This window comes from Peromyscus leucopus, chromosome 3, assembly GCF_004664715.2.
Source record: "Peromyscus leucopus breed LL Stock chromosome 3, UCI_PerLeu_2.1, whole genome shotgun sequence".
In the NCBI taxonomy this organism is placed as follows: domain Eukaryota; kingdom Metazoa; phylum Chordata; class Mammalia; order Rodentia; family Cricetidae; genus Peromyscus; species Peromyscus leucopus.
This window is the reverse complement of record NC_051065.1, coordinates 57258541-57284483: the sequence shown is the minus strand read 5'-3', so window position 1 is coordinate 57284483 and position 25943 is coordinate 57258541. Positions and strand designations below refer to the sequence as shown.

At 39.8% G+C, this 25943-nt stretch overlaps 2 protein-coding genes across 5 annotated transcripts in view; one reads left to right on the top strand and one right to left on the bottom strand.

Annotated features, from left to right (window-relative positions):
• The window catches only part of Copg2 (COPI coat complex subunit gamma 2), a 125338-nt gene that overhangs the window by 69084 nt on the left and 30311 nt on the right, over positions 1-25943 (bottom strand). For all 4 annotated transcript variants that reach the window (XM_037203673.1, XM_028866167.2, XM_028866168.2 and 1 more), the window contains 4 exons: positions 25618-25693; positions 23877-23969; positions 22475-22561; positions 21047-21204 (listed from right to left, as the gene is read on the bottom strand). In XM_037203673.1, the coding sequence (XP_037059568.1) occupies positions 21047-21204; positions 22475-22561; positions 23877-23969; positions 25618-25693 (414 nt within the window). The remainder of the gene's footprint in view (positions 1-21046; positions 21205-22474; positions 22562-23876; positions 23970-25617; positions 25694-25943) is intronic.
• LOC114691061 (60S ribosomal protein L17-like) lies at positions 632-1252 on the top strand. The gene has a single exon (XM_037203675.1). The coding sequence runs from the start codon at positions 666-668 to the stop codon at positions 1218-1220; it is 555 nt and encodes a 184-aa protein (XP_037059570.1). The 5' UTR covers positions 632-665; the 3' UTR covers positions 1221-1252.

The window sequence follows — 25943 nt, the reverse complement described above, 5'->3', positions numbered from 1 at the left end:
TGTTTATCTCAATGATGCAAAGCTGATTAACAAACCAAGTTAGAACTCCTGATAATGTTATAATGGTCTTGATGCAAGTCTCCTAAGAATAAACAAACTTCACTGGAAAGAAAGATAAGTAATCCTTGCTCAGATTAGACAGACACAGAGAGAAATGAGTATGAAAAATAAGGCCCGAAAAAACTCTTGTGCAGAGCAAAAGATTTGCCTGAAGCATATCTCTCCATCATTGTAACAATGTTCAAGTCAGTATGGTGGCGGCTCCGGTGCTGCCAATGAGAGCAGTGGGAAACAGGAGCCCAGGAATAGACCAAAGCATGTAAGGAAATCTAGTTTTACAATAAAGCTGACATTACACAGCAGTGGACACAGACTCATTTCAACAAATGACACAGAGGCTACTGGCTTTCTGATGAGGGGAAAGAGTACGCTGCCATTTTATATCAGATCTAGGAAACAATTTAGATAGGATACAGACCCAAAACACGAAAATTAAAACTATAATGCTTGAAATAACACAGAAAATATATTTATGAACTTGGGGTTCAAGCAAGACAACAAAAACAGTATTTGTGAACCTGGGGCTTAAGCAAGACAACAAAAACAACATTCTTTCAATAAATGACCCCTCTCTTCCTGTTCGCGGCCTCAGGTGACCCGTGAAGATGGTTCGCTACTCGCTGGACCCAGAAAACCCTACGAAATCATGCAAATCGAGAGGTTCAAATCTTCGGGTTCACTTTAAGAACACCCGTGAAACTGCCCAGGCCATCAAGGGTATGCATATCCGAAAAGCCACCAAATACCTGAAAGATGTCACTTTAAAGAAGCAATGTGTGCCTTTCCGGCGGTATAACGGTGGAGTCGGTAGGTGCGCCCAGGCCAAACAGTGGGGCTGGACACAGGGCCGGTGGCCTAAAAAGAGTGCTGAATTTTTGCTGCACATGCTTAAGAATGCAGAGAGTAATGCTGAGCTGAAGGGTTTAGATGTGGATTCTCTAGTCATTGAACACATCCAGGTGAACAAAGCACCTAAGATGCGCCGACGGACTTACAGAGCTCATGGCCGGATTAACCCATACATGAGCTCCCCCTGCCACATGGAGATGATCCTCACTGAAAAGGAACAGATTGTTCCAAAGCCAGAAGAGGAGGTTGCGCAGAAGAAGAAGATATCCCAGAAGAAGCTCAAGAAACAAAAACTTATGGCACGGGAATAAATTCCGCATAAAATAAATGCAGATAAAAGTAATAAATAAATAAATAACCCATAAACTTAATTGTCTTACATTGAAGTAGTTCTTTCTGTTCAACAAAGATATCAGAAAAAGAATAGCCAATCTAAAGTATGGGGGAATGTAGCTGTGATATTTATAATCAATCAAGAACTTCTATTATTCACATATTAAGAATTCCTATGAATCAATGGGAAGAGCAGATAATACAATAAAATCACTGGGCAAAATTAAAAAACAGGTGTTTCCATAATAAGGCAATCCAAATGGACAGTAAACTCAGAAACAGAGTGTCAAGAGCATCAATCACCTTTTACATGTCTGTTTACATCCACAGACAAGGCTACTCTCAGATTTAACGAGAGAAGCTTCTCCTAGCAGTGAATGGAGGTGAATGAAGAGACCCATGGCCACATAAGATGCTAAGAACATTTGAGTGCTCGGACCTAATTAAGGCATTTACACAACTCCCCAAGGTCCAGGGAACACTGCAGAAGAGGGACAGAAAGAATCTAGGCTAACAGACAGGGAGAAGAGTGAGAAATACCATCTTCAAAGCATGACAAGGCCATGGAAATCAGATACACAGCAGTTGAGTAATAGGCATTGGGCCCACATATCAAGCCCTCCTAACAGGCCCTACCACTTACTTCTGAATTACTGGCAACTAACACAGAATTTGGGAGAATGGGAGAAATAGTATTCAGTTGTTTGTATACCCATGGGTGGGAGAAATAGTATTCAGTTGTTTGTATACCCATTGGTGAGCCCACCAGGTTCTAATGGATAGCTCCAAACTCATGGTCATAGACAGAAACAGTTCTAGCTAACCACTGCAGGACGCAAAAACAAAACAAAACGTCATGAATATGGGAAAGAGATTTGTAAGTAAGAAAGAAGGCCGACAGCAGTAGCAGGGAATAAGAAAGGGTGTGGGAAAGTTAACCATGAAATTGTCAAAGATCAAAATTTGTTAATAAAACAAAATATTAAAAAACTGTCAAGCTTACACATCAAAACCACAACAACAAAGATGTAAACTCTGATGAATACATAATCTTTTACAAAATAATAGTAAAGCAGCAACTATTAGTCTGTTTTACCATCACTATGACTAATATGCCCAATGAGAACAACACAGGAAGGAAAGATTTACTGTGGCTTACAGTTTTAGAGAGAACAGTAAATTTCCGCTTGGTCCCATATACTCTGGAAGAAAATGATAACAGGATGTGTACGAGAGAGGAGACTGTTTACCTTATACATCAGGAAGCAGAAAATGAGGAAGGGTATATGCACCAGGACCTTTAAAAGTATGCTTCAGTAATCTACTTCCTCCAACTAGGCCTCTAACCTCCTCAAGTTTCTAGAACCTCCCAAAATAGCACCACTAGCAACAGACCAAGTTTCAACCCATGGGGAAGAAGTTATTTTGTATTCAGATCATAATATTAGTATACAAAAGAATGAAATTGAACCTCTACTTCATATCATATTAAAAATTACTTCAAGGGGCTGGAGAGAAGGCTTGGTTAAGAGCACTGTCTGCTCTTCCAGAGGATCCAGGTTCAATTCCCAGCACTCACATGGCAGCTCACAACTGTCTGTAATGCTTATTCCAGTGAATCTGATATCCCCATGCAGTCATACATACGGGCAAAACACCAATGCACATAAAATGAGAAAAATAAATTATTTTAAAAAGTTTTTAAAAATTACTTCAAAATGGTTCAAAAACCTAAATTTCTAAGATAAACCTCTAAAATTAATCTTTGTGACCTTGGGATTAGGCAATAGGGGTTTTTTTAGGTGTAACACCAAAACCACAAACAAGCAAAAATGTATAAATCAGACTTGATCAAAATTTAAAATTTTTGTGCATAAAAGAACACTATGAGCCAGGCGGTGGTGGCGCACGCCTTTAATCCCAGCACTCGGGAGGCAGAGGCAGGCGGATCTCTGTGAGTTCGAGGCCAGCCTGGGCTACCAAGTGAGTCCCAGGAAAGGCGCAAAGCTACACAGAGAAATCCTGTCTCGAAAAACAAACCAAAAAAAAAAAAAAAAAAAGAACACTATGAAAAAAGTGAAAAGACATCATAAAGAATGGAAGGAAATATTTGCAAAGTATGTATCTGTAACAGAATCCAATGTAACAAGACAAATAATCTCAACTTTAAATGGGCAAAGATTTTAAACAGACATTTCTCCAAAGATGATACATAAATGACCAATAAATATGTGAAATATAACAATATCATTAGTAATTAGGGAAATGCAAATTAAAACAAGTAAATCTATACAACCTTCATGCTTTCTAGGACAGGTCTAAAACAGATAATGATGAAAACTCTAACATATTGCTGATAAAAATGTTATAAGGTATAGCCCCTTTGGAAAACAGTTTGGCAGTGCCCTTGTGATGGGGAATATTATTTTAAGGTGTGTTACTTTTGTTTATGTTGTATTTGTTTAACTCTGTGAAGCTGTGTTACTTTGCCTGTCTAAAACACCTGATGGTCTAATAAAGAACTGAACGGCCAATAGCAAGGCAGGAGAAAGGATAGGTGGGACTGGCAGGCAGAGAGGATAAGTAGAAGGAGAAATCTGGAGGTAGAAGTAGCCAGAGAAGAACTCCAGGGGCCAGTCACCCAGCTACACAGCAAGCCACAGATTAAGAGTAAGACTTACAGAAGAGAATGGGAAGAGCCCAGAGGCAAAAGGTAGACAGGATAATTTAAGAAAAGCTGGCAAGCAACAAGCCAAGCTAAGGTCAAACACTTATAATTAAAAATAAGCCTCCATGTGTGATTTATTTGGGAGCTGGGTGGTGGGCCCCCCAAAAGAGCAAAAAACAAAAACCACCACCTTCCAAAGTTAAACACAGAGTTAGACTAGGGGCCTACAGTTCCACTCCTAGGTATATCCATAAGAACTAAGAATAGAAACATACATTCATATTAAAAATTATACACTGGGCCAGGCACGGTGGTGCACACCTTTAATCCCAGCACTCAGTAGGCAGAGGCAGGTGGATTTCTAAAAATTTCAGGACAGCCAAGGTTACAAATTAAGACCCTGTCTCTCTTTGTCTGTTTGTCTCTGTCTCTGTCTCTCTCACACATACACATACAAAGAAAAAAATTACACAATTCAGATGAGCATTCTTCATAACAGCCCAAAGTGGATACAATCCAAATGTCTCTGAATGAATGGATAAATGAACTGTAGTACATCCACACAATGGAATAAATAGTATTCATCCATTAAAAAGAAAGAAAGACTGACACTTCCACAATACAGATGTACACTGACACACTCTACTGAGTGAAAAAAGACAGAAACAAGAAGCTGTATACTGTATGATTCCATTTATGAGCAATGTCCAGAATAGACAAATGGAAATTAAAAACAAAATAAAACTAATAAATGTTTTCCAGCTTTCTATGGGCAGAAGAAAGGAAGAATGAAGAGTGACTGTTAATCAAATTAGAACCTCTTTGTGATGGTGACCAAAGTTTCAGAATATACTAAAACATAAACTCTACATTTTCAAAAGGCAGATGTTATGGTCTGTAAGCTACATCTCACTAAAACTATACAAGGTACTTCAATTGGAGGTTTTACAATCTCACATCTCAGCTTCAGGAAATCTCCCTTCTCCATGGAATGTGTGTTAAACAACCATTTTAGAAAAACAGTCTGGTGTCACCTATAAAACGTAGAGGTATATATGACAATGATTCACAATCCCACATTTCCTTATATACTATAAAGAAGTGTGTGCTTAACCATGAAAATAGGGCTTTGGAGACTGTTGTGGTTTGAAAGTGTTCCTTACAAGTTTATGCATTGAAAACTTAATCCCCAAATCCATATGTTAATGCTATTTACAGTGGAGCATTTGGGAGGTAATTAGGATTAGATGGCATCATGGGGGTTGGGCCATATGACAAAAGTAATATCATAAGAGAAGATACCTCAAGTAACACCTCTCCTCTGTCTCACCATGTGAGGCAGCAAGAAGGCTTACCAGATGAGCAAATGCCAGCAGCAGGCTCTTGGCTTCCCAACCTCTAGAACTGAGCCAAATCCAACATCTCTTATAACAAATGTCTTGGTCTTAGATATAGATGCTCCTTAACTTACAAAAGTGGTATGTCCTAATAAATCCATTATAAATGAAAACAATATAACTTTAAAAAATCCTTTCATTGTTATCTACCAAACATTATAGCGTAGTAGCGCATCACACTTGGAGTGTATTTCTCCACCCTCATACTACATACCAGGAGCTATGCTGCTCTTGCTGTTCATCATCATAAAGCACCCTACTGAAGGCCTGGGGAAAGGTTTACCCCATACATATTGCTGTCACCTACCATAAAGTTTTAAAAAAAAATACCAAGTCAAACTATCATACATTGAGGACCACCTATATTTTTATAGCAACAAAAAGGAATGAAGACAGGAGTAGTGTGAGACAAGGAAGCTATTACAGCAGTTTTATTCACAAATGCCAAACCAGAAAACAATCCAGATGTCTATTCTTAGAAGAATGAGCTGGGAAATTACAAAGGAAACATGTCTAAATGAATAGCTATAAACAAAACCAAGTGTGATTCTTACAATAAAATTCTAAGTGAAAGAAAAAAGGCTACAAAATGCAGTATGAGTCTATCAATAAAATGTTCAGAACAAGATAAAACAACTATAATGTTTAGGAATGAATATAGAGGGAGTAAAAAAATATAAAGAAAAGCAAAGAAATGAGTGCTTTAAATGTCAAATTAGTTGTTCTGGATATCAATAGTTCTAACCAAGTAACATATATAAAGCACATCAGGCACTAGAAATAATATGCTATTTCCTAATGTATGCAATCACTCAGTCCTATACACATAATACACACACACACACACACACACACACACACACACACATACACACACACACACAAAACTAAGTTTTTTCATTTTCTCTATGTATCTTATCTTTGTTTTTAATGATCCCTATGGTGGTATTCTATTTGTACTGAAATGTGATTTTAATTGTATGTTAATAAATAAAGTTGCCCAGGGGTCAGAGCTATTAGAGCCATAGAAAGAGCGTGGCCGTGGTGGCACACACCTTTAATCCCATAGATCTCTGGGTGTTCAGGGATACAGCCAGCATTGGAGACATATGCCTTTAAGACCTAGAGGGCTGTACTTACAGGCAGTAACGAGGCAGTCATGTGTTTGGGTTTACAACCAATGAGAAGGCAGAACAGAAAGACTATTTAAAGACATACACACAGGAAATAGCTCTCTTTCAGGAAGCTAGGAGCACCACAGGAGGAGGGTAAGATTTTTGCTCTGAGCTCTGACCTCTCGGCTTTCTCTTTTACATTGGTTCTGTGTTTCTTATTTAATAAGACAGTTAGTTACATCTACATCTGGCGCCCAACGTGACAAGAATCCATTAAAAACCATTTGGCTTGGCAGCAGGTTTGGTTTCCCCCAAGGGCCGGCTCCCTAGCCCGGGCGGCTGGCTCCCTAGTCCAAGCTCCCTAGCCGGGGCCCAGGTCTGCTTGGACTCAGGCCGGACTAACCGTGAGCTGCTTGCTTAAAGCCGGTGCTACAAACAACTCAGGCCTGCCCTGCCGAACAGGGCCCCTGCCTGTAAAGCCAACACACGTGGTGGGAGCTTAAGGAAGCCAGAGCCAAGCCTTGACTCGGCTCAAGAGGGAACACGTGGCTGGATTTAAGCTTTAGCCGGCTACGCTTTCTTGTGCTCTCTCTCTTCTCTCTCTCTCTCTCTCTCTCTCTCTCTCTCTCTCTCTCGATTCACACCTCGGACACTAGGTGGCTGTTTTGAAATTTCCTCAGATTTCTACTGTTCTACACAGATTTGGTAAGTCATAACATATCAGATATTTTAAAGGAAACTATGTAAAAGACAAATTTTTTCCACATTAAAAAAAAATGGGTTTATGTGTAAATTGGAAGAAAATTGGGTTTTGTTTGAAATTTTAAGCAGTCTGAAAATGGAACAACTATATGAGAAGATTAGTATTGTTGGAATTATGCAGTTTATCACTATGCTCATCCTCATTTTAATATTTAAAAAGATAGTCAATTTAAGTGCCAGGATGACAGCTTTAGAAAAACTTGTTAAACTTGTAAAAATTCAGACAGAAGAAATTAACAGTGAAATTGTTTCAAGTTTGGATCATAAGGTTACAGAAAGAAAGCCTGTTTTCACACAGTCACCCTTGATTTATCTTGTAACCATACAGCAGTTGCCTGATCAAATGACTACACAAAATATTTGTGCTCCAATTGAAATGTTGGATTTAAAAAGATTTAAGGAGGCAATAGTATCTTATGGCATGCATTCCCCACATGTAAAGCAAATGTTAAATTCTTGGTCAACATATAATAGGATTGTACCACAGGACTGGCGGGAGCTGGCACAAGCTGTTCTGGAACCCAGTCAGAGGCTTCAATTTTTAACTTGGTTTAAGGATGAAGCTAAAAACATAGAAAAACAACGGAGGGATAAAGGAATACAAGTCTGCCAGGATCAGCTTATTGGAGAAGGCCAATATGCTTCAGTACAAACACAATGTTTGTATGATGTCCAAACCCTAATTTTATGTCGAACGGCAGCCTTGAATGCATGGGACAGAGTTGAGGAACCAGGAAAAAAAACTGAGTCATTTACAAAGGTTATGCAAGGCCCAAAAGAATCTTTCACAGATTTTTTACAAACACTGGCTTCAGCAGTAAAGAGAATGGTCTCGGATTCAGAAGCTAGTAAGATAATAATTGAATCTTTGGCCTTTGAGAATGCGAATGCAGCATGCAAAAGAATAATCAGGCCGTTAAAGGCAAGATCTGCACCTTTGGAAGATTGGATTAGAGATACAGTTAATGTTGAGGCTCATGAGCATGATGATATGTGGGTAGGAGAAGCAATTTCAAAAGGTTTGAGGAATGTTAGATGTTTTGGATGTGGAAAGCAAGGACATTTGAACAGGGACTGTAAACAGGTCATTCCTAGAAACAATGTTCCTTCAAGGAACAATGACAACAGAATGCCCCTTCCTTTTGGAGTATGCAGAAGGTGTGGTAAGGGAAAACACTGGACCAACGAATGTAGATCAACAAAGGACAGACAGGGTAATCCTTTGCCTCAGTCTTCGGGAAACTCCCAGAGGGGCCTCATGCAGGCCCCCATAGCAAATCCAGTTCAAACCTTTCCTGCAGCCGTAGAGGAAACCCCTGCTCAGAGCGATTAAATAACCAAATGCCCATTGGAATAAATCATGCTGGTCGGGATGATGAAAGGCATCTTCTGAGGCCAGGACAATATGGCTGCATCCCTGAAGTGGCCTTCGCAATCTGGAAAAGGTACAGTGCCCTTTTCTTCGAAGGCAGCTTAGCAGACAGAGGACCGATGGCTTCTGTTGTGCAATGGAACAGCAGCTGAAAGCTCACACCTCTAGATAGTAGACTGGCATTTAATAGAGGGATGTGGAGAAGGGGATGTTGAGATGAAGCCATATATACACAGCCAAGAAGAATGGACAGCTGAATTCAAAAACCGTCAACAATTTCCATAATTTAAAATCCTGAATCATGACAGGACACTAGTGGAATTCAGGTGTTTCTGGTACATGGACTGCTCTCACCCAATGTGAGGTTGAACTGTTGACCTTGTGTACATCTTACTTCACAAATGAGTCTGTCAGATACACTAAGCCTATAGGCTGAAGATGATGCCCCAACACTGCAGAGAAACCTGAGGTGACTGTCCAGGCAGCTGGCTGTTTCTGTCAACTCACAATTTTTTTGGAAGTTGTTTGCATGCACTTCCTGTTTTTATTTTTGTTAGCTAATATTATTTCCTTCTTGGGTCTCTGAGGGAGTTGAAGATTAGTTAGTTATAGTTGAAGGTTAGTTAGTTATAGTTGAAGATTAATTAGGATAGGAAGTGAATTAGATACATTTTGGACTTACCAAAATAGGATAGATAATGGAATTATTTTCTCTGATTTGTCAAATACAAATGGACTAGACATTGTTTAGGTATTTATTACTTGTATATATTGTATATAGTTATTGTACTTTTGTATATAGTTTTTCTTTTGTTAGTTATAACCTTTTGCTTTTTTTTCTTTTTATTAAAATAGAAAAGGGGAAATATGGTGGTATTCTATTTGTACTGAAATGTGATTTTAATTGTATGTTAATAAATAAAGTTGCCCGGGGGTCAGAGCTACTAGAGCCATAGAAAAAGCATGGCGGTGGTGGCGCACGCCTTTAATCCCATAGATCTCTGTGTGTTCACGGATACAGCCAGCATTGGAGACATACGCCTTTAAGATCTAGAAGGCTGTACTTATAGGCAGTGACGAGGCAGTCATGTGTTTGGGTTTACAACCAATGAGAAGGCAGAACAGAAAGACTATTTAAAGACATACACACAGGAAATAGCTCTCTTTCGGGAAGCTAGGAGCACCACAGGAGGAGGGTAAGATTTTAGCTCTGAGCTCTGACCTCTCGGCTTTCTCTTTTACATTGGTTCTGTGTTTCTTATTTAATAAGACGGTTGGTTACATCTACAGATCCCTTTGTATTTTTTATATGTATTGGTGTTTTGCCTGCATTTATGTCTGTGTGAGAGTGTCAGATCCCTTGGAACTGGAGTTACAGTTGTAAGCTGCCATGTGGGAGCTAGGAATTGAACTGTGTCCTCTGGAAGAACAGCCAGTAAGTACCCTTAACCTCTAAGCCATCTCTCCAGCCACCTTTAACCTTTCTTAATTAAAAAAATGTTAAATGACATTAGATATAGCATCCTAAATATCAGGTCAGTTTTGTTATTAGTGATATCCAGATCAACCATATATATATTTTTAAACCTGAGTCTCTTTCAATAGGTAATCCTTAGGTTTATTATGACGAATGATCTATTTTGTGTATTAGATAGCCCACAAAGATGGGTTCACCAAATACACACTGTTGACTATTCAAGTCCTGTGTAGTTTCTTTGCCCAATATTGCATCAGGCGGGTATAAGAGTAACAACAGAACACTTCCAAGATTGGGTTACAAACACTACAGTTTCCAAGTTAGGTTCTCTCCCTTACACACTTGCTTTGGAAGAAGGTAGCTGTCATGCTAAGCAGACATTGGACAGACAATAAAAAGCTCTCAAAGGTGGGAAAGTGGAACATCTGGCCAATAGCCAGGAAGAAAGTGAGGCTTGCCAAAAAATATGTGAGTAAAATATGAGTGGATCCTCCAGTGACAGATGACTGCAGGCCTGACCAACATGACTCTGTACTCACAAAGTACCCCACATCAGAACCAGACAGCTAAGCTGTCACCAGATCCCTGATGATGGTAATTGAAATAAATGCTTATTTTAAGAAGTCTGAGGCCAATTCTCCACCCAGCAAGAGCTATCTAATACACGGACACTTCCATCCTGTCTCCTCCTTATATGTATCATTTTATCTTTCCCCTAACAACCTTCAGGCATCTTTGTACCATTTCTTTTTTTTGTTTTTAATATGTTGAAAAGTTTTTATTCAATTTTCACTCTTAATTACTACTATAGTTTGAACATATCCACCAACGTTCATGAATGGGAAACTAAGGCTCCAATAAAAAACTGTTAAGAGGTGAAACTTTAAAGACTTAATCCAGTCACGCAGACCTTTTAATGGCTGTTAACACAGCAGATTAGTTACCACAGAAGAGATATACTAACAGGAGGATTTTGCTCCCTTTTCCTTTTCTTTTTCAAATGGACATGGGGCTCGCAACAAAATTCCTCTGCCTTGTGTGATGTAGCACAAACACCATGCCAGATGTTGGTGCCATGCTCTTGGACAGGCCAGTTTCCAAATAGCAGGACAAATAAACTAGCACTTATAATCTACTCAGTTTCTAGTACTCTATTGCAAAAGCAGAAAGTAGACTAAGAAAATTAATAACCAATACATTTTAAAAAAATTTTTCAAGACAGGGTTTCTCTGTGTAGCCCTGGCTGTCCTAGAACTCTCTTTGTAGACCAGGCTGGCCTTGAACTCACACAGAGATCCGCCTGCCTCTGGCTCCCCAGTGCTGGGATTAAAGGCCTGTGTCACCACTGCCCAGCTGCATACTTTAATTTTTTTTTTAATTTCTTAAATTTTTTATTAAGAAAAAATTTCATTCATTTTACACACCAATCAAAGATCCCCCTCTTCCCTCCTCCCGCCCTATCAGCCTCCCCCTCTGAACCCACTCCCAACTTCTCCCTATAAGGCAAGGCCTCCCATGGAGAGGCACATCCAGTAGAGGCAAGTCCAAGCCCTTCCCCCTGCCTCAAGGCTGCACGAGTTGTCCCATCATAGGTAGTGGGCTCCAAAAAGCCCGCTCATGCACCAGGGATGGATTCTGATTCTACCGTCAGGGGGTCCCCCCAAGCAGATCAAGCTATACAATTGTCTTGCCATGCAGAGGATCTAGTCCAGTCCCATGCAGGCTCCACAGCCATTGATCGAACTTTCATGAGTTCACACTAGTTTGGTTTGATCGCCTCTGCAGGTTTCCCCTTCATGATCCTGATGCACTTGCTCATAGAATCCCTCTTCTCTCTCTTTGACTGGACTCTCAGAGCTCTGCCTGGTGTCTGTGGATCTCTGCATCTGATTCCATCAGTCATTTATACCACATTCTAATCACAACTTATTATGTTGTGATCCCCTGGAATCACAGAGCTTATTATTATAGTTTTAATAAATTTTAAAAATGGTTTAGAAGCTGAGAAGGGGTTGGGGATTTAGCTCAGTGGCAGAGCGCTTGCCCAGCAAGCGCAAGGCCCTGGATTTGATCTTCAGCTCAAAAAAAAAAAAAAAAAAAAAAAAAAAATTTAAATAAATAAAAATAAAAACATAAAAGAAGCTGAGAAGGCAGCTCAGTGGATAAAGTGCATGTCATCAAGTATGAAAACCAAAGTTTGGATCTCCAATACCTACATGAAAACTGTGTGGGAGTAACAACTTGCCTGAAATCCAGGTCCTCAGGAGACTGAGACAGGGAATATGTTGTTTGAATCTTAGATGGAATTTAATAATAATAATAATAAACCCCAGTGCTAGATATCAGGGTGAAAGCTGAAAGATCAGAGAAGCAGAGCAAGCCATAGCCAACCTCACCTCACCAACTCCTCAGCTGATCCTGTTTCCTTAGACTAAAATTCCTCACTTGAAAGGATCTCAGCTGAACTCTCTTAGTTCCTGTTTCCTCATGCCTTATATACTTTTCTCAGCCCTGTAGTCACTTCCAGGGATTAAAGGCGTGTGTGCTTCCCAGCACTGGGATTAAAGGTGTGTACCACCACTGCCTGGCTCTGTTTCCAGTGTGGCCTTGAACTCAGAGAGATTCAGATGGATCTCTGCCTCCTAAGTGACAGGATTAAGGGTGTGTGCCACCACTGCCTGACCTCTATGTCTAATCTAGTGGCTGGCTCTGTCCTCCAATCCCCAGTTAAGTTTATTAGAGTACACAATATATCACTACAGGAATGCCCTAGGGAAGCTGGCTAATTAGACTAGGTGAATCAGTAAACTCTGGGCTCAGTGAGAGATTCTGTCTTAGTAAATAAGTAGAAATCAATCAAGGAAGACATCAGATGTAAATTTCTGGCCTCTACATGAACATGTATACATGCCCTACCTGTATGCACATGCACTCAGCAATGAGAACACACATACATACACATCTCAACACTCAAAATTTTTGACTTAGAAATACCAGCTTCTGGGCTGGGAGTGAGTTGGTGGGTAAAGCGTTTTCTATGTAAAAGCAAGGACCTGAGTATGGATCCCCAGAACACACAAAGTCAGGCACAATTGTACACCTCAGTAATCCTGGTGGTCCTAAGGCAAGATAGGAGGCAGAGACAGGAGAATCACCGGGAGCTTGTGGGTTAGCTACTGTGGCACACACAGCAGTGAACATGTCATGTAAGCCTTCAGTTTGGAGTATTTTGTTATGACAGCCCACAACTAACATAGTCAAACTGGACAACAGTCCCCAATGATTCTTGTGTCCTTCTATCTGTTCCTTTTACTATTCTTAGCCTTTCTTTCCAACAGAAATGTTGGCATGTTTCTCTAAGACTAGGTCAGAAAAAATTATGCACTTTTCTCTCTTGTTCTGGAGAACACCAATGCTGTAAAGACCCAAAAAACACTATGGAGAGACATACATGGCAAAGAACTGGGATATCTCTGCCAACAGAACACCAGTAAAATAATTTAGAAGCCAAATTTCCAGGCTCCAAGATGACTACAACCCAAACAATTATCTTGACTGCAACTGCAAGAAAGACCCCATACATCCAGTAGCTAGCTGAGTATGATGGAACATGACTATGATACTTTGTGAGGAAGAAGCAAGTGAATCAGGAATTCAAGGCCACCCTGGGTTGCACAGCGAGGTTCAAGGCCAAACTGGGCTAACATGAGACTCTAGCTCAAAAAAATAGACAGAAAATATGAAGAAGAAAAAAAGAAAAAAAAGCCACAGAAATTGTTTGGGAAAACAAACGTTTATTGTTTGATGTTATCTTAATCTGGTAAACTTTAGACTAATTTCTTATGTAACAATTGATAATGCAGTATGTGATTCTTAAGGGAATTATTACAAGATTAACATGATAAGAAAAACAAGTATTTCAAGAACTCCAGAAGCACCTCCAGGCCACCTCACAAACACTACCTCAAAGATAATCACTATTTTCTTTCTGCTTTTTGGTTTTGTTTTGGTTTTGGTCTTTCGTTTTTTGAGATAGGGATCTTCTGTGTAGCCTTGGCCGTCCTGGAACTCGCTCTGTAGATTAGGCTGGCCTCAAACTCACAGAGATCCTCCTGCCTCTGCCTCCCGAGAGCTGGGATTGAATGTGTGCACCACCACTGCCTGGCTTATTTTCTTTTTTCTGATGGCACTAGACTTAAACAAGGACTTCATGCATGTTAGACAAATGCTCTGTACTGAGCCAAACTTTCAGTCTTATAGTAACCTTTAATATTAGCTTTATCTGTTAAGTCTGACATGAATATTAGTGAGCCAAGTATGATGGCATATACCTGTAATTCCAGTATTCAGCAACAAGAGGTTGAGGAAGGAGGGTCATTGTGAGTTCAAGGCTAGGCTTGGGATACATAGTGGGACCCCATTTCAACCTTTTCCCACTGAAATTAACATGAGTAGAATCTCTGTCTGTCTGTCTGTCTGTCTCTCCACCCCATGCTGTTGTCTGTAGTACTGCAGACTGAATCTATGGTCATGCCCATGCTCTACCACTGAACCACATCCCAGGCCCAGAATGTATTCTTTTGTGTACGACATCTCAGTCAGATTTATCCATGTGGTTGCATTCAAAAGTAATTGTCCATTTCTATTGCATATTATTTATATAAACACATCAAATATACTGATGGACATTTGAACTGCTCCATCTTAAGATTAAGCGTTCTTGTACACGTCTTTTTATATAATGTATGCATTTCTTTTTGGTATTTATAAAGTGACTGAGGTTTTTTGCTATAGACTCATGGAATCCACAGGTCAATTTAAAAAGAGATGATATTATTATAATATTGAATATTTCAGTAGAAAAACATAATATATTATTTGATTTTTTTCAAGTAATGCATTAAATAATATTTCATAATTTTCTGTGTAGAGACACATACAATTTGGGCAAATTTATTCCTATAGACTTTATTTCAATAAAAATATAAATCATGCTACCTTTTCAAAATTCTATCTCATTTACTGGTTGCCTGAATAAGAAATAAACTCATTTTAGACACTAATCCTTTATCTAGAAAACCTGGTAATTTCATTACAAAAGATTATAGAGATTACTTTGTTTTAAGGGAGGGTCTCACTATATATGGCCAGAATACAGGGGCACAGCAAAAGTCAGGGAGTGCTTGTACAAGCTGGATCCTTGGTGCTCTCTCTTTTTGAAAAGGCATCAGTATTCACCCATAGGGGTTCCGCCCTGATGATTTTATCTAGTCCTAATCACTTCTCAAAGGCTCCATTTCTAGACATCACAGTTCAATGAAGTTTCCAAGTTTTTATTTCTATTATTTTATTTATGTATATATATGTATGTGCACATATATATGTATGTATTTTGAGACTGTCATATTCTGTAGGCCAGACTAACCTGAAACTCAGACTAGCCTCAAACTATTGGCAATCCTCCAGCCTCAGCCTCTCCAGTACTAGGATTTATACACCTTGCTCCAATCTTTTTGTATGTCTGATGGGAATTAAAATTTCAACACATGCTGGGACACACTCAAAACAGTCTACCTACACTAGGCATGGTTCTCTAGAGGAACAGAACCTATAGAGTGTGTGTGTGTGTGTGTGTGTGTGTGTGTGTGTGTGTGTGTGTGTATTATAAAATTGGAGCCAGACAGTTCAACAATGGTCATGTGTACAAGGTAGAAGCTGAGAACTGAGTAGCTACTCAGTCCATGAAACTGTCTCAGCATCTCAGTTCAGCCCTGAAGGTCTGAGCTCCCTAGACAGTCAGTCACCTGTACTGAGAGTAAGTTGGAAATCCAAAAATGACTGAGTATGATGTCAAAAGAGAACAGCAAGAGCAGCAGTGACAGACACACTCAGATAGGAGCAGAGAAGGCAGGCTGATGCACATTTTCCAAGTATGTCTTGAGTGTTCTCACCGTAGGTAGGATTAAAAGTAGTAAGCCTATATCTTACGCTATCTTGAAATTTCCTCTGCCAAAGGTCTTGGTTTATTATTTCTGAATTCAGAACACAGGTAGAAAGGAGCCAGATTTTTTTTTTTTCCAGAATGTAATATGACTGGCCTCTGGTACAATTCCCAATAGTCCTTATTCTCCATTGAAACTGTGTTAGCCAGGATTTTACTGTTCACATTTCTATCAGTCCCTGGTCTTCTCTATACCTACCAACATGACTCTGATTACAGCATTCCAGGGCTTCCCTATCCCACAGGTCCAAATTCTTCCAAACTTCTCCCACCAATCAGTTCCAGCCAGGCAGTGGTGGTGCATACCTTTAATTCCAGCACTCAGGAAGCAGAGGCAGAGGGATCTCTCAGTTCAAGGCCAGTCTGAGCTACATAGATCCAGGACAACCAGAACTACGTAGAGAGATCCTGTCTCAAACAAACAAACAAACAGAAAGCAGTTCTGAAGTAGCTGGGACACACAGTCAGGCAGTCTCATCAACAGCCCTACTTTCTGAAATCAGTTTTCTATGTCAGTTATTTTCTTATTGCTTATTTCTTACGACAAACCAAATGAAAGGGTTTACCCTGACTCACAGGTCAGCATGACAGTGAAAGAGGCTCAGCTGTGGCAGCTGGAGTATCAGCAGCTGGAAACATTCCTACCAAGGTCAGGAAGCAGAGACAGATGAACACGACGCCAGCTTACACTCTCCTTTTGACCTTTTATTCAGTTGGGAACCCCAGGCCACATTCAGGCTAGGTCTTCCCTCTACAAAGTTAAACCTCTCTAAAATGTCCTCACAGACACCCCCAGAGGTGTGTCTCCTAGGTGATCGAAACCCAGTCAAGCTGACACTGATGAAGACCCATCACAGCAATGGTTATTCCTACTCATCTCCTTGACTCTAACATGCTGTGCTCGCTTTGGTTCCTGACTTTGTAGCTTTCTTCCACGAGCCTAGCGGTAGTTCCTTCTTAGTCATTCTATCTGAGCTCCCTCGTCTCCCCGGGTCTGCAGTTGACCCTTGTCTCTTCAAATACTCACTTTCCCCACTCCCTCTTCTCTTCCAGAGTCACACTGCGGGTACATTAAACTATGAGGTTTTTCCCCAGGCTTCAGATAGTCGATTCATTTTCCCCTTATTCTCTTCCTATATTTCAGCTTAGGCTGTTTCCACTGAGCTGTCCTCAAATTCTCTAATCTCTTTCCCACTGTAATTAATTTACCATTGCATCCTTCAAATACATTTTTATTTCTGATATTATATTTTGATTCAATTTCTTTCCCAAGTCTCTACTGGTTTGTGAAATTTCTTACCTATTTACACATTTTGTCCACTAAATCTTAAAACATTTTTACAATAGTTGCTTTACATTTTTTATAAGTTCAAGTGTATAGGGGAGTATTCGTGTGTAGTGTATGTAGGTGCATGTTCATGTGTGTAGCAGCCAGAGAACAACTTCAGGTACCATTTGTCAAGTGCCATCTGTGGATTTTTCTGAGACAGTGTCCCTCACTGTCCTGGAATAAATACATTGATTAGGAAAGGCTTTGGTGATGCAGCTGTCTTTGAGTCATTTCTGATCCTGTAAGTGACCTCCCACTCATATTTCTGTAAGTAACCCCAATAAAACTCACTGGCCTACCAAGTTGGACTTTGGAGGTATCTGTATGGTCTGCTGTTGATTTCCTATCAGGAATGAGGAGACATCTGTTCGTGTCTCCCCAGGAAACAGTTTTGTCACATAACGTAATCGGCACCCAAACAGAGACATCCAAGAGCAGAAGATGAGTTGGGAAGGAAGGAGTGAGTGCACAACCCAGGCTTAGGGTAGAGAGGCATGAAACTGAGGCTGAGAAGCCTGGGGGAGGAGCATCCCCTTTCTTTTTTAGTGTGTGTTACTGTACCTTTGTGCTAGGACAGCAGCTGTATGGTTCTTGTAGGGTAGTGAGGCATGCAACTAAGGCTAAGCCCTTAGGATTAGGAGTGTCTGTGGGAGTGATCCCAGAGGGCAGTCTTCATCTGTGTGGTATGGAATTGAAAGGGAAACAGAGCCAAAGGTAGTCTACATGGCTGAAAATGGACACTTCCAGAGTCTATAAGGTTATTTATGAAAACCCTAGTGCCAGGGGTGGGCTACCTCCCTGTGAGTTGTTGGCCAGGGAAGCCCGAGGCCTCACAAACCATAAGGCTATTGCTACTGCTGTTGACTATCTCCCAGAACTAGATGGTAAGACCCTATTGCTGAAGAGAAAGCATGTGCATGCTTTGACTGTAGGAATAGAAGAATTAAGCTGAGACTGAATAGGAACTTCCACCCTGCTGGCTGGCTTTCATGCTTGGCTATAAACCCTAGGTGTTGAAATACCAATATGCTAGACAGGATCAGCCTGCTTGTGCAATAGTGGTTTGGCTATTGTGGGTAAGACCAACAGCTTTCCAGTTGATTTAAGGCCCACTCCACAAAAGAGAGTTCACATCTGAAACTGTAAGGCCAGAACAAAAATTTGTAGCTAGGCATAGGTCCTAATAAGGAAGCAAGTTCTATGGTTTTTCTAGATGGATGTGATGTGCCTGTCAAATAGCCTTCTAAACATGTGTTTATAGATAGATCACTGTTGTCAGCCTCAACTCATAACCACTGGTGAAGCTCCTGAGAACAAGCGACTATTACTGTGGCATGGTGGCCTATTTCTATAGTGGAGATCGATAGTCACCCTCTCCAAAGCTCAGAGATCATTATAGAAGAGGGAGTGGGAAGAATGTAAAAGAGGTGGAATGTCACATTAAGGGTCTCCTTCAATATTGAAACATTCTATCCTGCAGAGAAGCTCCTTAAGCAGGAAGGTAAACAATTCAAAATAGCTTCAGGAAGTCCCTGAAACTGACCAGATTCTCTAGGCCACTCTCTGCCAGAGTAACTAATGGGAACAGAGCTGCAAAGAAGATTTAGACAATTTGAGCTACAGAGAAAACTCTCAGAGGAGAAAAGCTACAAAGGAGTATCTGAGACCAACCAGCTGCCTGGAAGAAGCAGAAACCAGCAGAGCTACCATGAAGAGTTTTAAACAAGAGTCACTTGGAAAGGACACTGTCCAACCTGTTGAGCTGCCTGCAGGCTGTGCAGTGTGCTCCAGGTTCCCAGCTTTTGTGAGCTGTCAGCCATGCTGGTGTGGGCTTTGGTGGTGCAGTTGTCTTGGAGTCATTTCTGCTCCTGTAAGTGACCTCCCACCCATAATCCTGTACAACTCCTTTGTCCACCCAATTGGACTTGGGTGGTATCACAATTAAGGAAACTAAGTTCTAGAGATATTGAGCTGTTTAAGTCACAAGAACCAGTTACTCCCAGGATCAAATTCTAGTCAGATGTATCACATCTAAAAGCATAACCATTCCATCTATTATGTTTAAACATGTCTTTAAAGTTAAAAGAATAGGAAACTGTCAAGATTAATAGACCTGGTTCCAAAAGTTATAAAAGCTGTAAAGTCAATCTCAACTACCAAAAAGCACTTCCATCAGAAAGTGCATCTATCAAAATTAGAAAAAGTAACCCCCCTATGGTGAAACTGTTAGGATCTTGCCCTCACTTCTGCACATGCGCAGTTCGGGGTCTTGTGTCATCAGTGTGTGCTGGCAACTATGTACGTGCCTTAAAAAGTCAGACGCAGACCCCATCTTCTCTCTCTGTTCTGCTCCCCTCTCCCACCATCTTTCTCTCTCTCCCCAGGCCTGGCTCTCCTCTTTCCCCTTCCCCCCTTTTCCTCCTAATAAAGTTCTGAAAACTAACACTGGGTTCTGTTGTGACCGTGACCGTGACCTTTCCACACGCTGCAACCAGTGCCGTTTATCATCCTTTCAGAAACTGTTACTAAAGTTGCTATTAACTAACTCCCAACACGTGGGTCATCAGTAAATCTGTTTCTAATACTTTTTCTTCATTAAAGTCACACTGTTCTTGCCTCTTTGTCCTATTTGACTGTTAAACTCAAGTACTGCTTATGAAAGTATAGTACAGACTAATATAAAATAATACTAAAAACAAGAAAATAGCAGGTTCTTTCTGTTATGAGAAGCCAGTAGCTAACCTAGGGCTCAGCTGTTTAGGTTTTAATCAAATTCAGCATGCTACATTCACAACTGACCTGAAAGACAGATTACTAGGCTTCCCTTCTCACAATGCTTTGATACTCAACTAGTCTAGAGATCTTGGTGTTAACAATCAAAGGAGAACTCTATTTTAAAATTAAGCCATAACTGGCCAGGTAGTAGTATATATGCCTGTAATCCCAGCACTAGGGGGCTGAGGCAAGAGAGGACAGCCTGGAGAGATCCTATCTATAAGTTAAAAAGGGAAAGCCACAGCCATTTGGGATGCGGATGCTTCTTTGCTCCAGGTTTGCTATACCTTAAAAGATCCCTAGCTTCCGTACTCCCTCTAACCTCCAGGACTGCTGCAGTATTACTAAGTCCATGTATAATTTATACTTACACAGTGACCTTGGGCAAACCATTCAATTTAGTATTTCAACATTCTCTCTTATAAAAATACAAGACTTTTTTTTTTTTTTCTAAGACAAGGTTTCTCTGTGTAGTTTTGGTACCTGTCCTGGATCTCATTCTATATATAGATCAGGCTGGCCTTGACCTCAGAGTCCTGAGGTCACCTGGCTCTGCCTCCTGAGTGCTGAGATTAAAGTCATGCACCACCACCGCCCGGCACACAAGACTCTTAATGTCCCTCCTAGCTGTCATGTTCAATCATCTGTACAACTTATGATCTATAGTACTTTTGTCCACTATCAGTTTGTAGGTATATTATTAATAATTACTATATATACTATATATACATATATACATACATTAAAGTAAAAAAAAGTGTTACTTAGAATCCTCAATCCCTTTTTAATTTGGAAAACATTAAACTTATCTGTAAAGTCAGTGCTTCCCTAAAAATATTCATAAAGGAAATACATTCTAAGGTACATTAACTTGTAAACTGAAACCAACTCAGTTTAGGATACTTACCCATCCTCACTTTCTTTCAGTAGGCGACTAGCAATTCGAATCAGCATACAGTATGCAAACTGTGATTTGAGACCACATTTGGTGAACTTATTTAACATCTTGGAGACAGCGAGCCGATCATTCTTCCTAAGGTGATAAAGCACTCCCAATGCGTGGTACTAAGAAGAAGAAAAAATGCACCATGAGCTTAGAATGATGACAAGACACCCACAGGAAAGACAACTGCATGGAACTAGACAGAAGAGTTTCGAAAAAAGGTATGCAAGTCAAATGGACACAACATAGTATCTTTTGATATGGAATTCAACACAGGGAACACTAGCAAAGAGTAGCTTACTTCAGAAATTATACATTTAGAGTAGACAAATAGGAAGGGTTGAATACAACCTGAAGCTAGATCTAGTGGGCTCAACACTGGCTCACACCCTCAGATCTAAGGTTTTGCCAGCACCACAGATTTACTCCCTTCCTTATTTATTTATAGACAGGGTTTTGCTGTATTTCCCAGGCTGGTCTCAAACTCATAAGCTCAAGCGGTCCTCCTACTTCAGCCTCCTAAGTGCTGGGACTGTAAGTACATGCCACTGTACCTGGTTCAAGGCCCCTTCAAGTGGTTTTAAATCTGTCACCACCTTAGCACAGGATTAATCTCCTAAAGTAGGCTAGGAGAGTGTCATCATCCTGACCCTTTGTATAAAAGTACAATGATCAGAAGTAGATCAATGGGTGTCTTTGAATAGAAAAATGACTGTTTTTCACATTATTAAATATGCTAATATAAGAAGCTATAAATATTAATATTTTCTCAAACATATACAGAGATTTCACATAAAACCACCAGTCAAAAAATTGATATTCCTTTTGATAAGAATAGCTTAATAAGCTGGGCGGTGGTGGCGCACGCCTTTAATCCCAGCACTCGGGAGACAGAGGCAGGTGGATCTCTGTGAGTTCGAGGCCAGCCTGGTCTACCAAGTGAGTTCCAGGAAAGGCGCAAAGCTACACAGAGAAACACTGTCTTGAAAAAAGCAAAAAAAAAAAAAAGAATAGCTTAATAAATATCTTAAGATCTCTTTGATAAAATTTCTTCATGTTTTATACATTTAAAAAAATGACTATTTTTATAACATCTATCATCAATGCCTAAGAAACAGAGTTTCCTTTACACAAATTATTTTCAAATAAAGGACCAGACTGCATTGGGAATCCCTTTGAATAAGCATATCTTTCTACTCCTCTGAACACTCTTACTGGAGATCATCTATCTTCCACCAAAGACTTAAAAGCCAATGGAAAGAATCAAAATTAGTAGATACCTACTTGATAATATGACTAATAAGTGGATTAATATGTCAAAAATTTGCCTCTAATACTGGATAATCAATACTTTGTCCTGAAACATAAGATGACAAGATTCAAAGATAGTACCTGCACCATAATATTGTCACTTGATGCAGCTTCTTGAGCTTCATTTATCCATCGTTTAACCACATCATAGCTTATCTTCATCATGTGCTAATTAAGAGAAAAGGGAGAATATATAATGCATGATCATTAGACATTAGAAACGTGAGTTAAATTTCCTACAATATCACTAAAAGACATTTCCCAAACATATTGGTCAAACTAGAGGTCAAAGTTGTTTTTTGAAGCAAGTTCTCTCACTGGGACCTGGGTCCTAACAAATGTCTAAAAATATTGTTGCTTTTGAAGTCTACGAGGTCTCTATTCCTAGGGCAACTGTAAAGTGTAATTTTTTTCTTCAATATCTCTTTGCAAGGTAATGGACACTGACACCTTTGTGATCCGGAAGAGGCAAGCTAATGAAAGCAACAAAAGGGCAAGGACCGAAGCACCAACCAGAATGGTACTGAAATAATGTCAACCAATATAAACTTTCACCCAGGAAATTCTCCTGGAAGAGAGAGATAGAGCAGAACAGACTCCTTGATCTAAACCTGATCCATGACATCCTAGAATCAGGCAGTGTTATGATTTCAATGCTCTAATGATTTATATGCATGTGTGGGTAAGTATGTTTGTTCATGGGGGTGGGATGTTGTGAGTGGGTGTGCACATATGTCCAGAGGCTAGAGGTCAAAGTTGTTTTTTGAAGCAAGTTCTCTCACTGGGACCTGGGTCCTAACAAATGTCTAGGCTGGTTGGCTGGTGAGCTCCAGGAATCTGCCTATCTCCCCCTTCCAGAGCTGGGATTATAAGCTCATGCCCATGCATATCTTTGTCTATGGTTCTGAGACTCTAACTCAAGTCCTCATGCTTACTGGTAAGCATTCCATCAGCCAAGCTGTCTCCCAAGTCCCACATTTTCTGATTTTAATCAAATGCAATGTGTAATTTTAATGAATAATTTTGTTTTGATGAAAGGAGAAAAAAGCTATTTCTGAATCAAAAGGTCACTTCTTGCAAGGAAATTCAGAAGTGGTAAGGGAGACTTTAAAGGACACAGACAGATACAGGAAACCAAGGGGAGCTAAGGACAAAGAGGCAGGAGGTAAACACGTGTGGGGCACAAAGGAAGAATGTAAACCAGCACTGGTCTTCCCTGTCCACTACTCTTATCTAACTCACCACCTTTACAAAGTACACAATTGTCAGGTTCCCAAACCTTCAAAACATGGGAAGTTCAAGTTTTTACTGCCCATTAAAACTGCTCAGTGTTCTTCCAAATAAAACACAGTTGGATAAAGTAACAGGATGTACACACATTTTTAACTGCTTCTCTTGTGAGAGAACAACAGTGATAATTTATTTTTTAACTAGAACCTAGACCATGCATAAGAAACAAACAGCTGCCTCATTCATCACTTACTAAGGAAGATACAAGTGCTGAACTGGATACACTGGAGACTTTATCCACAATGGCCTGCTTCATGTATCTTTCAATAGCTTGCAACATTGTTCCCTAATAAAATCAAAAAAGAAAAAGTTGTTAAAATCATTCATGTAAAATTACTACCCACAGAAAAAAATGTACAAAAACTGGCTATATATGTGTTCTATATAAAGATTCATTTTGCAGTAAAAGATTATATAGTAATAATATTCTAGAGAGAAGAATTCAAACAATCCAGTACAGGCTACACACACACACACACACACACACACACACACACACACACACACGCACGCACGCACGCACGCACGCACGCACGCACGCACGCAGAGACGGGAGAGAGAGAGAGAAGAGAGAGAGAGAGAGAGAAAGAGAGAGAGAGAGAGAGAGAGAGAGAGAGAGAGAGAGAGAGAGAGAAGAGGCCAGCCTGAGCAAACTAGTTAGACTCTGTCTCCCCCTAAAAAGAAAGAAAAGAAAAAGAAATTCCTATATGACAGTAGAGGTTCCTTTTGAAATCCTGAAGATGGTTAGACATTTTTATATGAAAAGTACATGTTCTATATCTTGAACAATCCTATTCATCAAATGTAATTTCTGATTATTTTAAGACATAGGAATAGTGTAATATCCTGCTATAGCAACCCCTTAGCATAGAATCTTCTGGAACTAAGGTTGTTTTAAACTTTAGCATGGAAAAAGCTTTTTGTCCTGGAAGGGTAGTGGCAGATACGAATGAAGAAACATACTAAGACCAATATTGAGATTAAAGAGAATTTTACTGCTAGCAATAATAGTTCCAAGTATTATACTAAGAATATTAAAATGAAAACCACAACAAAGTAATAAGATAGCAAAAAACAAATCCAGCTGTTTATATTATTTCTTCTAGGATTTAGATTTATAAGATTTCCAATTTGATCTGGATCAAATTATAAAATGTGAATGAGGTATGGTGAGACACACATTTAATTTTAGCACTCAGAAGGCTGAGGCAGAAGGATTATGAATTCAATGCTAGTCTGACCTATGTAGCAAGTTAAAGATCCTGTCTGAGAAGAAATTATAAACCTCGAGAAGATTGCAACAAACACAGATAGACCCAAGCATAAATCTGCAGCTATATTATCCAATCTGCCTGGCTAACTCGACCCTTTAACTTTTCCTACTCAGGGTTCCTAGAAGAGACAGCCTAACAGTCTATATAATCTCACCTCTCCACATAGAACAGACTATATTAGAGTAAACAAATGATTCAGGCCAGGCAGACATAATCTACTGGCTTTCTGGTGGCTAGTCACATATCTCTCTTCAAGTATCTGCATCACTGTTAAGTGATGGACCACTACCTGTGACTAAGGGAAACCTCACTGCTGATTTCCTGGCAGATGCCCTATTCCCTGCTTTATAACTTAATGTTTAAGGTATATCTCAGATTCTGAGAGATCTGAGTCCTACAATAAAGCTTCTATAAAAAGCTAAAATGGAATGGGTTTTTGCTTCCTATGTATGATATACCCAAGTATAACAGTTCATGAGAGCAAACAGAAAAGAACAGACTACTATAAATAAAAGGAAAAACAAGCTGATGGAGAAAATACTGGACTTACAAAACCTCTCTTCACACTGAAGATTCACCAAGTCAGACCTGGGAGTCTACTAGATCTGCATGCTAACTACAGAGATCCTTTAGCAACCCACTAAAACAAAGAGAACTTACATCTGTGATTCTGCAGAGAGCCCTGATGGCTGGGCCTCGGTATACATCTTCCTTTCCAGTCATGTCCTTGGTCAGACTAAAAGACAAATTGGTTTGAATGAGTTTAATCAAAACATTCTCTCCCTAAAGTTCACTTCTAACCAATTCCTAAACGTCTTCATAATGACCTCTCTACTACTGTACAACAAACACTGCCCTGGAAGATCCATTCCAATAGGGTGAAAAAGAAAAAATAAACCACACAAACAAATAAAAAAAAATACATAATTTTAAATACAGACAGACAATAAACAATAATGATGGCGATAATAATGGCAATGTTATAG